At 44.0% G+C, this 12,858-nt stretch overlaps 2 protein-coding genes across 3 annotated transcripts; one reads left to right on the top strand and one right to left on the bottom strand.

Moving 5' to 3' along the window:
- On the bottom strand, nucleotides 1-4,523 carry abhd10b (abhydrolase domain containing 10, depalmitoylase b). Its single transcript, XM_079661325.1, has 5 exons — nucleotides 4,365-4,523; nucleotides 3,325-3,511; nucleotides 2,308-2,419; nucleotides 1,057-1,194; nucleotides 1-971 (listed from the first exon to the last, which is right to left on the bottom strand). The coding sequence occupies exons 1-5, from the start codon at nucleotides 4,456-4,458 to the stop codon at nucleotides 630-632; spliced, it is 873 nt and encodes a 290-aa protein (XP_079517451.1). The 5' UTR covers nucleotides 4,459-4,523; the 3' UTR covers nucleotides 1-629.
- Nucleotides 4,524-5,141: 618 nt separating this feature from the next.
- Nucleotides 5,142-12,522, top strand: ythdf3 (YTH N6-methyladenosine RNA binding protein F3). 2 transcript variants are annotated; one of them, XM_079661304.1, is made up of 6 exons: nucleotides 5,142-5,395; nucleotides 5,484-5,690; nucleotides 6,090-6,114; nucleotides 6,434-6,513; nucleotides 7,229-9,019; nucleotides 11,499-12,522. In XM_079661304.1, the coding sequence occupies exons 2-6, from the start codon at nucleotides 5,667-5,669 to the stop codon at nucleotides 11,520-11,522; spliced, it is 1,944 nt and encodes a 647-aa protein (XP_079517430.1). In that variant the 5' UTR covers nucleotides 5,142-5,395; nucleotides 5,484-5,666; the 3' UTR covers nucleotides 11,523-12,522. The 2 variants fall into 2 exon arrangements, with proteins under 2 accessions (XP_079517430.1, XP_079517431.1); XM_079661305.1 differs by lacking the exon at nucleotides 5,142-5,395 and having other exon boundaries at nucleotides 5,402-5,690.
- The last annotated feature ends 336 nt before the right edge of the window (nucleotides 12,523-12,858 follow it).

Below are 12,858 nucleotides of genomic sequence, written 5' to 3'. Positions count from 1 at the left end.
TTATTTTTTACATATTTCTTAATCATGATGTTTTGACGTCTGAGTTTGACACTTTTTAGAGTACACTACTTAAAGGTTTCTGGAATCCACATCTCAATGAATAAAACGTTACTATAATATAATATCATTGCATTTCAATATCAACAGCAGTTGTTTGCCAACTGATTATGACGTGTTGGTTGTGGTAACAGACTGAGACCTGTGTGCAGTGGTTTTATTGGCCAAACGGGTGGAAAGTGATTAAAAAAGGCACAGGACAACTATGAATCAAAGTCAAGAGGGAGGGGAGGGGGGGGGGGGGGGGGGGGGAACAGTCAAACAGTAAGATCGGCAGCATCGGGACGCAGCAACTGATGCCTCTAACCAAGGCCAACACAACACACTCCATATAATAACCTGGAACACATACATATGCAACCTGAAGATATAAGGGAACCGCTTACAGGGAGGCTGCTGATAATAACGGCATGTTGAAATGACACATGAAGTGCGGGAAGAGGGATAAAAGGTCATATTTGGCGGGAAAAAAACATGCCATTGTTTGGTAAACTACTCGAGGGTTGACTTCCCAGCATTCAGTCCTTCTTTCCTCATCTGAGCAACCTCTCAAGCTCACCCCCCCCCCTTCCTCAGACCAGAGTGGTCAGCTTGTCTATGAGGTCATCGATGGTGTAGACCATGAGCTTGATGTCGTCCCTCTCGGACATGCGGTGCTGGCCTTGTCGCCGCAGGATGACATCGACATCGGCGCTGAGGATGCGTTCGGCCACCTGCATGGAGATGTGCCAGGGCACGTCCTCGTCCTTCAGTCCGTGGATGAGCCGCACAGGACAGGTGATGGGGATGGGACTCTGGAGAACACAGTGATTTTCTGCCTCTTTCAGAAAGTCCATGTTAAAGTCGTACAAACCCTCCTCCGGATGCTTGGTGGGCAGAGTCCACGCCCCCTTCTCCTCAAACACCTTGCGTGCCTGCGCAGTCAAACAAAATCCAACTCAGGAAAACATTTAGATTTTCAAACAGAACATGATAAATGTGATGTTATCTGATCCCTACCTCCAGAGAAAGAGAGTTGTACACTGTGACGATGTGGTCGGCGGCAGTGGAGATGCCCACCAGAGCTGCAGTCTTCTCCGGTCTTGCAATGGCCGCCAGCAGCATCAACCAACCCCCTAAACTGGAGCCCACCATTATCTACAAGAAAGCAAAAACAGTCAATTAATTGGTAACACTCCATCAGTAGATTTGTGCAGGTAATCTCTGCAGTGGAAGACTAATGATACAACAATTGTTGCTACACAGCGCCATCTTCTGGAGGCATAGTGGAACATACAGTGTATACTAGAGAAAGAGGATGTAATCATTTGTAATAGTGCCAATTCTATTATTGATTTTGCTGTCTGTATGGTTAATTGGTTCTGTAACAAAACTCCTTTTTGTAATTTGTTAAGTGCAGGAGGAGATTTGTAATATAGGAAATTCAATTACAAAATACTACATTTTGCATATACTCAAAGTGTTCTTATTGCTACTTCAGTTAGATGGTTGAACCTTAATGTGCAGCATAGCACACGAGCAGAGTTTGGTACTAATGTTTGGTTTGCAAATGTGAAGTTTCTCTGTGCTCAACCTAAAGTGGCTAAAGGTAATATTTTGAATTTAGATTATGAAGTATATGTTGATTGCACAATGTCATGGCTGTACAATAATGAGCCTCTGGTTTCAATTGGTTCCCTGTTGGCCTCACGTTAACTATTCTTTCACAATAAAAGCCTTAGACATACAGCTGTGGAAAAAATGAAGAGACCGCTCCAAATTGTTCTTAAATCTCAATCTCTACATGTATGGCAGCCATTACATTCCCGTGTCTGTTGAATTCCAACACAGAGAAATGTCGTCAGTAGTTTTTCAAATAAAATATAAAAATGTACATTTTACTCAAACACATACCTATAAATAATAGAACCAGAGTATCTGATAATTTTGTATTGGTCTCCAGACTGTATTTAGAGCTGTATATAGAGCTTCACTGATACCTAGATATTAGCCTAATATGTACCGTTTAATGCATGAATATTGAACAACCCTTACTGAGTAAAATCAATGTTTTCCAAGTCCTATATTTTGCCCAATCTTGGTAAATTATATCACATGTTTCATATAAAAAGCTAGAACAGTGCTTATTCCTGAAAGCCTGTATCCGGACATTAAACCTGTTCTAAATGCGAACAGACTCTTATATAACTTCCTGTATTAGGCTGCTACCCCCAGTTCGTGCGAGCGGCCATGACCAGAGGAGATATTTACCTGTGGCCCCTCTACTAACTCATCCAACACGTAGAGGACATCTTTTTTCCAGGTACCGATGGTTCCTTCTGATAGCACCCCCTCCGAGGCCCCATGTCCTGTGTAGTCAAACCTGGGAAACATAAATAGAGCAGACCATGGTCACGGGTATCAGAGGCTAAAACATAAGCAAGCCGTGACAGATCAGGGAAAGGTTACTTTTCTTTTAGACATTATGAGTGCAGTAAATCAGCTATATACTGCAGTAAACATAGGATGAGGCTGTTAAGTAGTCAGTGTGATGAAGACATGTCGTATATCTAATCACCTCAGGAATAGAGGCTCAGGAGGATAAGGAGAGGTGTGTAATGGTATTTTTAAATATGTTAATTAAGTGAAGGAGTCATTTCAAATTGAGAAAACTAAACATACGTTTTGGAGCAGATACACATTTCCAGTTGTTTCATCGTTTGAATGCACTCCTATAGGAACTAGATGAAACACATCACTGCTTGTTATAACTCTGTTACATTTAAAAGGCATTTGGCACACAACATAGTGCAAGCAAACCCCTCTCTTCATAACCAAATCCGCAGAGAATGATTTGATATATACTCTTGTGTTGAGGCATCATGCTCCTTGTAATTATTATTTACTTTGTCAACTTTTCTGCCGTTTCTTTGTCTCATAACGCCACTAAATGTATGGTATCTTAATGATATAGTGAGCATGTATTTTCTCACAGAAAACTACATTTTGTTCCTATTAATACACCTCGGGTGTGTGGTGAATGTATGCATCTTCTCCACCTCATGTATGTTATAGCTTAGCTCCGTATATCTATAATGAGTAAAATAATAAACTACACAAAATACTACAATATACAACATGAATCAAGTATGATTGCTGAGAAGAAAAGTTGGATTGTTTTGTAGGTTTTTACACATACGATATCCACAACCAACACTGTATGTATACGGTATGTCTGTTTGAACGGATCAATGTTGTACTTTACTGTATGTGTTTTTGAGGACTTACCTAAGGTATGAGTGGCCTAGTGAATTACAAAACTCCTCCAGTGCCTCGGCTTTCTGCCCATTCATGTTGGATCCATATCCCGGGAGGAAGACCACCCCGGGGCTCTTCCCCTTCACCCTCCTGTAGGCCAGCTTGGGAAGGTCTGGTCGGGAGGCATACTGGACTGTGGACTTGTGTCTCCGGGCCCCTGGTGGGCACAGAGCAGAGGATTATTGCTATGGAAAAACATCTTATGTAAATGTTGCACATTAGCCAAGTAGCTAAATTAGAAATACAACTTTGCTGAACACATTGTAACACCCACAGTGGTGTAAAGTAACTAAGTACATTTACTAAAGTACTGTACTGAAGTGCAATATTGAGATACTTGTACTTTACTTGAGTATTTCAATGTTATGCAAATGTCTACTTCTACTCCACTACAGTTCAGAGTTAAATGGTGTACTTTTACTCCACTACATATGTGAAATATAATCAACTCTTAAATCAGATACATACATACAAAGTCATTAAAAACTAGCTGCACCATTACCAGCTTTCATAACACTTTAATGATCAATAATTATAAAACATATCATATATTAGTCTGAAATGAGCCTTTTTTCGTATGCTGGACTTTTACTTGTAAAAGAGTATTCCTACACTCTGGTACTTTTACTAAAGTACAAGATCTGAGTACTTCTGCACACCCCATTTTATAAGATAAGGCTTCTTCTGACGCTAACTTGAAACCCGCACATGGATAATAGAAAAACAGCGTGGTCATTCTTTTCATGTCGACCACCAAGGACACCAAGAATGCGGGTAGATATTCAACCAATTCACCAATGAATGTAAAAATATGTTACAAATACAACTTACATCAAAGGACATGTTGCAAAAACAATCGCAAGCGCTAAATCAGCACCGTTTACATGTCCTACATTTTTAAGACGACGCAGTCTGTGTGAGCCACACCCCCTCGTCTTCGTTTAAATGCCCTTATATATAATTTAAACGTTGTGAAATTAATTGTGCCTAAAGTGGAGATTTGAACAGACCTTCGAGACGCTGTGAGGACAAAGCAGCAGGGCCTCCATTACTTAAAATCTGTGAAAGTCCTCTGCGGCAGGACCTCAGCGCGACGGCTGCCATACTGCTCCGCGACCCACTGGGGAAATATCGCGAGACTAGAGCTAGTGACTCTCGTTTACTCGCGTAGCACAACAGTTGTAGTCCATTACATCAGAGTTCGGTAATTACAAAAATAGTATCAAAAGAAAAAGTAATTATTTCATAATAAATGGTCCCCGTCAATGTTATTTTTATAGGTTTGATATTTTTTGAATTATATAATTTTGAGTTCAATATATTTATTTTACTTAGTTATTCTTTAATAGTCTGTTTTATATTTGCAATTTGAGAGACAGTGATCAAGTATTTGTTCACATCCTTCACTTATTCAACAGTAGAAATACTGCACTGTAGACATCTGTTACAGAAGTCTTGCATTCAAAATGGCTCCTGTGAGTTTGTATTGAGGCCTATGTGATATTATTAGATAAGTAATTATGATGCATTCATGTATAAGGGTAATATTTGTTGCAGTTTTACTTCGTGGAAGTGGGGCTAATTTGTCCAGGGGTAATTTAAAAAATCTTGTTGTAAAATAATAATAGGTTTTGATAATCAAATAAAAAAATCTTCAATATTTTTCTTTAAAATTAAGGGGAATATAAGTAAACAGCAGCAGAAAAAAAAAAACTGAAGTACATTTTTTCATGCATCATATTTTGTAGCCTATTTATTTAGCTTTATTCCCATCGGGATTCAGGAGTCCATGCATTAGTGGCATGTAGCCTAGTGGCTGAGTTAAGAGAGGATCCCCACTACAGGGGTGACTATTTTTATAGGATAATACAAAATATAAAATATAATGTAGGCCTAGTTGCAGCAGGGAACTTGTTGTCTGTGACTGTCATGTGAAGTGTAAGTGTGTAACATGACTCAGAGCGTCACAGGCGGAAGGTCACGGAGCAGCAGAACGGAACGGAAGCGGGAGTAAAAAGCCTATCCGCCATTGTGGAAAATGGTAAGACACTAGGCAGTTTCAGATTGACTGCTAAACCCCGATCTCTGGCAGGATCGCACCTTATAACCTGACGCTTTACCCCACACAGACCCAGCAGAGTCGCCGATTGTAAGAAGCAGACGCGCCGGAGGAAAACGGAACATTGTAGCCGCGAGAGAGTGATTGGACAGCCGGAGAGACGAGCCAGGAAAGCACCGAAGTGCAGAGAGAGGCAGGGGGGAAGAAGCCGTGGACAGTCTCACACACAGCTATCAGTTTCGGTTCCTGGAGGATGTCTGCGACCACAGTCGATCAGGTTGGTGTATTGACACCCTAAAACGGCTACAAAATAGCCGTGCGGGGGAATGAAACTTTGCGCACAGTTTGATCTGATTTGGCACGCCGGATCAAACAGGCTGCAAAGTCTTTGATATGTGGTGGCTATTAGCTGTAATGTAGGCCGACTGTATTGCCAACCAACTCTAGCTGTAACCGGTTGCCAATGCGGCACCGTTTAGTTCCTGGATGTCACACAGCGTTTGATATCCGGTCAATAAACGCGAAGCAACCTGTAAATGTGCAGCTGAAGGGTTTTAGCCCGAGGAGAAGACAATCCAATGTATTTCTGCATGTAGGAAACAGCCTGTTATCTGTGTGTGCTTCTTGTTTCCTGTCGTGATCTGATCTCTTTTTCCTGTGCTGCCCATTATTTCAGAGACCCAAAGGACAAGGAAATAAAGGTAAGGCTTTTAACACGGGTGGTAAAATGGTGCACGAGCCCTCATTTATAAATGCTACTTCATAGGGCGACTGTTTTCATGGAAATTAGCTAACATGCTATCTGCATACTGAGTGATTCTGCTTTGGAAATGTAGCCTAAACTGCAGCTGATGTATGTTAGCAGTGATCCCTAATTCTGCATTTATTTTGATGTTACACAACACTGAGATCTTGTCTTATTTTGGATTATACAAGCATAATTAATTGACATCTTGAAATACCTCTGACTCACATGCAGCACACATATGATGAATTACCATCCTCTTTTTCCATCCTTAGTGCAAAACGGATCAATGCATCAAAAGGATGGAGTCAACGATGATGACTTTGAGCCTTATCTAGGCGGCCAGACAAATCAGGTAATGTCCTAAAATAAACCTTTATATGATCTATACATACCATACATCTGTCACTAGTAGGTGGCCAGAATATAACCTATATTTTATGTCACTTTATACTATACCTAGAATATATTATTGACGAATTAGCTGCACATTTCAGCCATCACACACATTAAAAAGAACTCCATTCCCTTTTAGATTTTCTTGTGTGTCTCTAGAGATTAAAAATGTTTCTATACCTTAAAGGTGGGGTAGGTAAGTTTTGAGAAACCGGCTCGAGATACACTTTTTTTTATATTCCATGGAATGCTCTTAACAGCCTTAAAGTGCTTTGACAAAAAATCCATTCAAAAATGTCATCTGTGGAAACCGTAGTGCTGTGAAAAGCACGACCAGTCATCTGAGCCGGTCCGGCTAAAGTAACTGGATGGCCTACCTTCCTGTCAGCCTTCCATCTGTGCACAAATTTATCTCGTGCCCTCATTGGTCATGTGCGCATTCGTGTGTGTTGGAGGAGAGGCTCTGTGAGGAAGTGGCAGATTTTTTTCCGGCTGTGTATTTTCAAATTCTAGCACACTCGAGCTGGTTTCTCCAAAATTACCTACCCCACCTTTAACTCACAATCCATATTTACTGTGCATAGCATGTCATCATGTTTAATTACTAGATGATTTTATTGTTTTTCTCTCGTCATGTTTAGTACATTACCTGCCTGTCTCCCTATCCCTCACAGAATAACAGCTACCAACCAATGTCTGACCCCTACATGCCCAGCTACTATGCTCCATCCATTGGTTTCCCTTACTCTCTGGGAGAGGCCGCCTGGTCCACAGCAGGAGACCCCCCTATGCCCTACCTGACCACCTATGGACAGATGAGCAATGGCGAGCCTCACTTCCTCCCTGACGGTGTGTTTAGCCAGCCCGGTGCCCTGGGGAACACCCCCCCCTTCCTGGGCCAGCATGGCTTCAACTTCTTCCCTGGTAATGCAGACTTTTCCACCTGGGGAACCAGTGTCTCTCAGGGCCAGTCCACCCAGAGCTCGGTCTACAGTAACAGCTACGGTTACGCCCCCAGCTCTCTGGGTCGGGCCATCACGGACGGACAGGCGGGCTTTGGAAGCGACACCCAGCTGAGTAAAGTGCCGATGCTGAACAGCATTGAGCAAGGTATGACAGGCTTGAAACTGAGTACGGACATGGTGGCAGCTGTCACCAAAACCGTGGGCTCCCCACTGGGCACAGCAGGTATGAGCAGCATGGCAGCCAATAGCCTCCCTCCGCCTGTGAGCTCCTCCGCCCCGAAACCTGCCTCCTGGGCGGCCATCGCCAAGAAGCCGGCCAAGCCGCAGCCGAAGGTCAAACCCAAAGCCAACATGGGGATGGGAGGAGGCGCCATTCCCCCGCCCCCCATAAAGCACAATATGAACATTGGTACTTGGGACGATAAGGGCTCAATGAACAAGCCCCCCTTAGCTCAGAATATGATGCCCCCGCAGCCCATGATGCAGCAGCCTCTCCTAGCTCAGCCCCAGCCCTTGCTGCAGAACCCGTTGCCCCCTCAGCCCCAACACCATCACCAACATCAACAACATCACCAACAACATCAACATCACCAACAACATCAACATCACCAACAACATCAACATCACCAACAACAACAACATCATCAACAACAACAACATCATCAACACCAGCCCCAACACCAACATCAACACCAGCCCCAACACCAGCCCTTCCAGCTCCACTCTCTCCAGTCCCCCCAGCACCCCCAGCATATGCCCCCTGGCCCCCCTCACATGCACCTCTCCTCTCAACCTGGCCCCCCACAGCCCCTCCATCAGCAGCAGCCCCAGCAGCCCGGTCCACCCCCCAACCGCTGGGTGGCTCCCAGGAACCGTGGTGAGGGCTTCGGTATGGTTGGGGGAGTCCCCCTGAATGCCTCCCCCTGCTCCGGTGAAGTGCACCCCGTGCTGGAGAAGCTGCGCGCCCTCAACAACTACAACCCCAAAGACTTTGACTGGAGCTTGAAAAACGGGCGCGTTTTCATTATCAAGAGCTATTCTGAAGACGACATCCACCGCTCCATCAAGTACTCCATCTGGTGCAGCACAGAACACGGCAACAAGCGTCTGGACGGTGCCTACCGCTCGCTGGGCAACAAGGGCCCCCTGTACCTGTTGTTCAGCGTCAACGGCAGCGGGCACTTCTGCGGCGTGGCCGAGATGCGCTCCCCGGTGGACTACAATGCCTACGCGGGCGTCTGGTCTCAGGACAAGTGGAAGGGCAAGTTCGAGGTGAAGTGGGCGTTCATCAAAGACGTGCCCAACAACCAGCTGCGACACATCCGGCTGGAGAACAATGACAACAAGCCGGTGACCAACTCCAGGGACACTCAGGAAGTGCCTCTGGAGAAGGCCAAACAAGTGCTTAAAATTATCGCCACTTTCAAGCATACCACCTCAATCTTTGATGACTTTGCACATTACGAGAAACGTCAGGAAGAGGAGGAGGCTTTGAGGAAGGTGAGAGATACATAAACATGAATAGATCTGTAAATAGCTTGCTGGTATGCATGTGAGAGTTCAGTACAGTTAGCCTTTCTCTTAAATGGAGGAAACTTTCCCTGAGTCACTGCTCCAGGCTGTAATCAGCTGATCTCGTTCCACCTGCTCCTCGGCAGAGGCTGTAACATCCTGTGGCTGAGCGAGCAGTCTGGTGTTAAGGGAAGTTCCTAGAGGCCTGTTAGTGAATTGACATGCCACCATTACTCATCGGAAGATTCAGGAAAGCCTGAATCCCCATCAGCCATCTTGTGCTGTGGAGATTGCGGTGAAGTGGAGTTAGATGCATAGAGGTTTCCTGAAATAGCCCACATTCCTGGCATTCCTTCTCTCAGACAAAGGCAGATGTAGGCTCTGATCTCTCTTTGAACGCAGAGCCTCCCTGCTCTCCACAGGCTCCTCTTGCTTTATTAGTCTTTAACAACATAAGCCCTGGGCCTGCAAACTGGCTGCCATGTGCCTCAGAGTTGGAACAGTTTGCCTCGGATGTACTAAACGTTCAACCTTAAACAGAACTGGTTCACAGCATAATACATGCTAAAAGTGATCACATTTGTCTGTGCAAATAGTTGTGAAAGGCTCACCCAGTGGGGAACCTGAAATATGTCCCAGTGGTAATAACAGTGGTGCACCACAAATGTTAGGCTAAGTGGTAAATGCTCCGTGGGAGGCTGTGGAGAAACGGCAGCCGAGGAGAGATTAACATGCTAGCTATTCTGCAGCAGCCATTCCTAGATTCACCAGTATGCTAATCTGATTGCGTTTAGAAAAACCCCCACGACCCCCTCCCTTCTTTTTCTCCCACTCCCCCACTGCTGGTGCTCCATTGATGCTGTATTGACTCTTCTCTGCTGACCTTGTTAATATGCGCTGGGTTACTTACTCATAAATATTTCAAGTCAGTGTTTTCAGGCTTCTGAAAACAACCTGTCAGTAGAACGCCTGTTTCATCCTGCGCTGTGCAGGCGTTGCGCTGTGCTGCTTTTGTAGCCCTGACCTCCTACATGACAGGATAGGAGGCCGGGCGGAGGCTCACCCTCGCCTCGCCTGACAAGGTTAATTGTTCTCCGTTGTTTGGCCTGTCCTTCCCCAACTTTGAGAGGTGTCAAACCACCAAGCTACCTGCACCATAACAACCCCTCCCCTTAGTGCTATCCTTAGAGATGGCTTTGGATCTAAATGTTGCTGCAGGATTTTATTAGCATATCTAATTTGGTCATTAATGCTAAGAGGTTAGTGCTTTTCTTCCTCTGAAATAGAAGCTCATGCTGTTAGGGTGAATACCAGTCTGCTGTCCCCAGGGTGGGCGGCCATTATGGAGATAGAGTTACAGTGCAGTGGTCTCACGGGGATTTTCCCAGACCACTGACATGGACACCCACTCCTCAAAGGACTCTGTATTCCTACCTAATTGTAATCCATAACACTACCTTGAATATTTGATATTCGAGTCGGGCTGTGATAACTTATATTTTGTTGAGTGTAAACATATCCAAACTTTTTTAGTAAATTCCTTCCTTCTTGTAGCGCATACTTGCCTACTGTATAACTCAGTTTGACACTAAACAGAACAAGTGTCCTCACTTCAGTGATTCATTAGTGTTCCTCTCAGTAATGAGTAAGATAAGGAGTGGTTTTTATATTAGGAGCCTAATGGGGCGGTGGTGGCGAAGTCAATAGGGACTTGGCTTGGCAACTGGAAGGTCACCACCAGTTCAAGTCCCGGCAAGACCAAGTGCTACCGAGGTGTCCCTGAGCAAGGCACCGTTCCCTACACTGCTCCCCGGGCGCTGTACATAATGGCAGCCCACTGCTCCTAACACAAGGATGGGTCAAATGCAGAGAAACAATTTCCCCACGGGGATTAATAATAAAGTATATCAAAGCCTGTAAGTAACTATTTGTATTCCTTGCAACTTCAGTGCATGAATGACAGATGCCGTCAACCTAACATTAATCTTAGAGGTGTAATTGATTAAAAAAAAACAGTGCCAGATCACATTTACTCAAAATTAAAGCATTGAAGTAATAATTGAGATTTGGGGATTAGCAAGAGTGCATATGGACACAACAAAGGCATTACATCTATTATAACAAATCAATTAAATATCGATCGACTTCTTATAGGCTCTTGGATGTCAGATGAGTTATTTGAGGACATTAAAGGCATCTGTAACTGACAGCATAGAACAAACTAAGTGAATTATGATAGGGCCACAATACAAATGTCATTATTATTTTCCCACATGGTCTACATCAGACCCCACTCACATGTACTAGGTAGCTAACATGCTAAACGTCTCCTAACCTCTGACCTGAATGATAGGGACATTTGGGCCCTGAACTTGTATTATCCTGCACTAATATCTGCGTATGTTTGTTTACTGTTGTTCTGATGCCATCCACTGACCATCTCTTTCTGCTTTCTTTCTCTCGCCAGGAGCGCAATAGAAATAAACAGTAATCTCAAGCAAGCTCTCTGCTAGAACTGCAACACTAATGACGTAGGACCTTACATAAAATTTGCCTAACCACGAAAGGAGGAAAGGCTCTCACAACTCTTTCCGCTGAAGACGACAATGTATGTGAACACTTGACAATAGATGGACTCATCCGTATCCGTTGACTGGTGCATCAAACCCCGTGTTCCTGTCTCACGAGAAAAAGAGCGTAACCCACTTTGAAAACTGTCTCTAAAGCACTTTCAGTCCTCCTAAACGGCCTCTACCAATACCCTTAACTCTCTAACTCTGTGTTCTTCTTCTTCTTTGATTTTGTTTGTGAGCAACTAACTGACTAACCGAAGTAGTCAGAAGATTTCACCGGGCTTATTTGTAATTTTTTTTTTTTTTAATGCCTCAAATGTTTGGGATATTGGTGAGCCTCGTCAGCTCCTGAGGAGAATTAAACATGAATTTGACTTGAATCTGTATTCAGGTGTCTGACCCTCCTCAGACAGAGGTTTGGATGATTGACAGGTTGGGATGAGATAATTGGGAAACAACTACAATCATGCCAATCATAGGAAGTGTCTTCCCTCCACCTGTTCCCCTTCTTTTTCTGCATCTGTTTCTGTGTACCAAAAGATTACATTATGCAGCGGGCTGGCGAGCTCCGGTCAGTGCACATCTTTGTTTTTTCTCTCTTGTGGTTCTGTCACTCTGAAGTGCATTTGTCTGAGGAGAAAGCTGCTGCTCTGATGTTGATGTACTTTTCGGTACGAAAGCTCAGGCTGTCCTCAACAACTCCAAGCACTTTTGGGAGAATCCCCCCCCCCCCCCTGCTCGGTCCGAGGGCATTCCCCCAAAGCGGCAACTGCAAGGATGTAACAGTTTTCTCCTCTAGATAACTCACTAGCTAAATAAAAATTATCCATGTTTAGCGCAAAATCTTGCTTTCGTGTTTTTACTCATTTGCCTCAGAAATGTATACATTGACTCACGCACATTAAAGTATAAACTCTCCTCCTGCAGTGCAAGCCTCCCTTTTCTATCTGCATATAAATAAACCATACAGTAGCAGCAGCTCTATTTCTGCTTAACATTTTACAGACAGTGAGTGTGTCAGGGTTTGGTTTGACATATAGTTCAAGTATAACTGTACAGTATATAGACGTGAAGATGACATCATGCCGGCTATGTGGTCGGCAGTCTAAAGTCGTTTACAACACAGCTGCAGGCCTAACAACACATACTGGCACACATTACAAAGACATACAGGAAGTGGTGGAAAGTAAAGTGCACTACACCTCAGAATAGAATATTTTACTCTTTACTCCACCATAAAAATATTTAATAGTT

Source organism: Notothenia rossii, assembly GCF_949606895.1.
Source record: "Notothenia rossii genome assembly, chromosome: 12".
NCBI lineage: Eukaryota > Metazoa > Chordata > Actinopteri > Perciformes > Nototheniidae > Notothenia > Notothenia rossii.
The sequence above is the reverse complement of the archived record's forward strand: the minus strand, read 5'-3'. Positions and strand labels throughout refer to the sequence as shown.

Coding starts and splice junctions, on each gene's coding strand:
- ythdf3 (XM_079661304.1), top strand. CDS start 5,667: ATGTCTGCGACCACAGTCGATCAG. Junction 5,691..6,089: donor CTGCGACCACAGTCGATCAG/GTTGGTGTATTG, acceptor CCATTATTTCAG/AGACCCAAAGGACAAGGAAA. Junction 9,020..11,498: donor AGGAGGAGGCTTTGAGGAAG/GTGAGAGATACA, acceptor TTCTCTCGCCAG/GAGCGCAATAGAAATAAACA.
- abhd10b (XM_079661325.1), bottom strand. CDS start 4,458: ATGGCAGCCGTCGCGCTGAGGTCCTGCCGCAGAGGACTTTCACAGATT. Junction 3,512..4,364: donor GTCCTCACAGCGTCTCGAAG/GTCTGTTCAAAT, acceptor TGTGCCCACCAG/GGGCCCGGAGACACAAGTCC. Junction 972..1,056: donor ACAACTCTCTTTCTCTGGAG/GTAGGGATCAGA, acceptor TTGACTGCGCAG/GCACGCAAGGTGTTTGAGGA.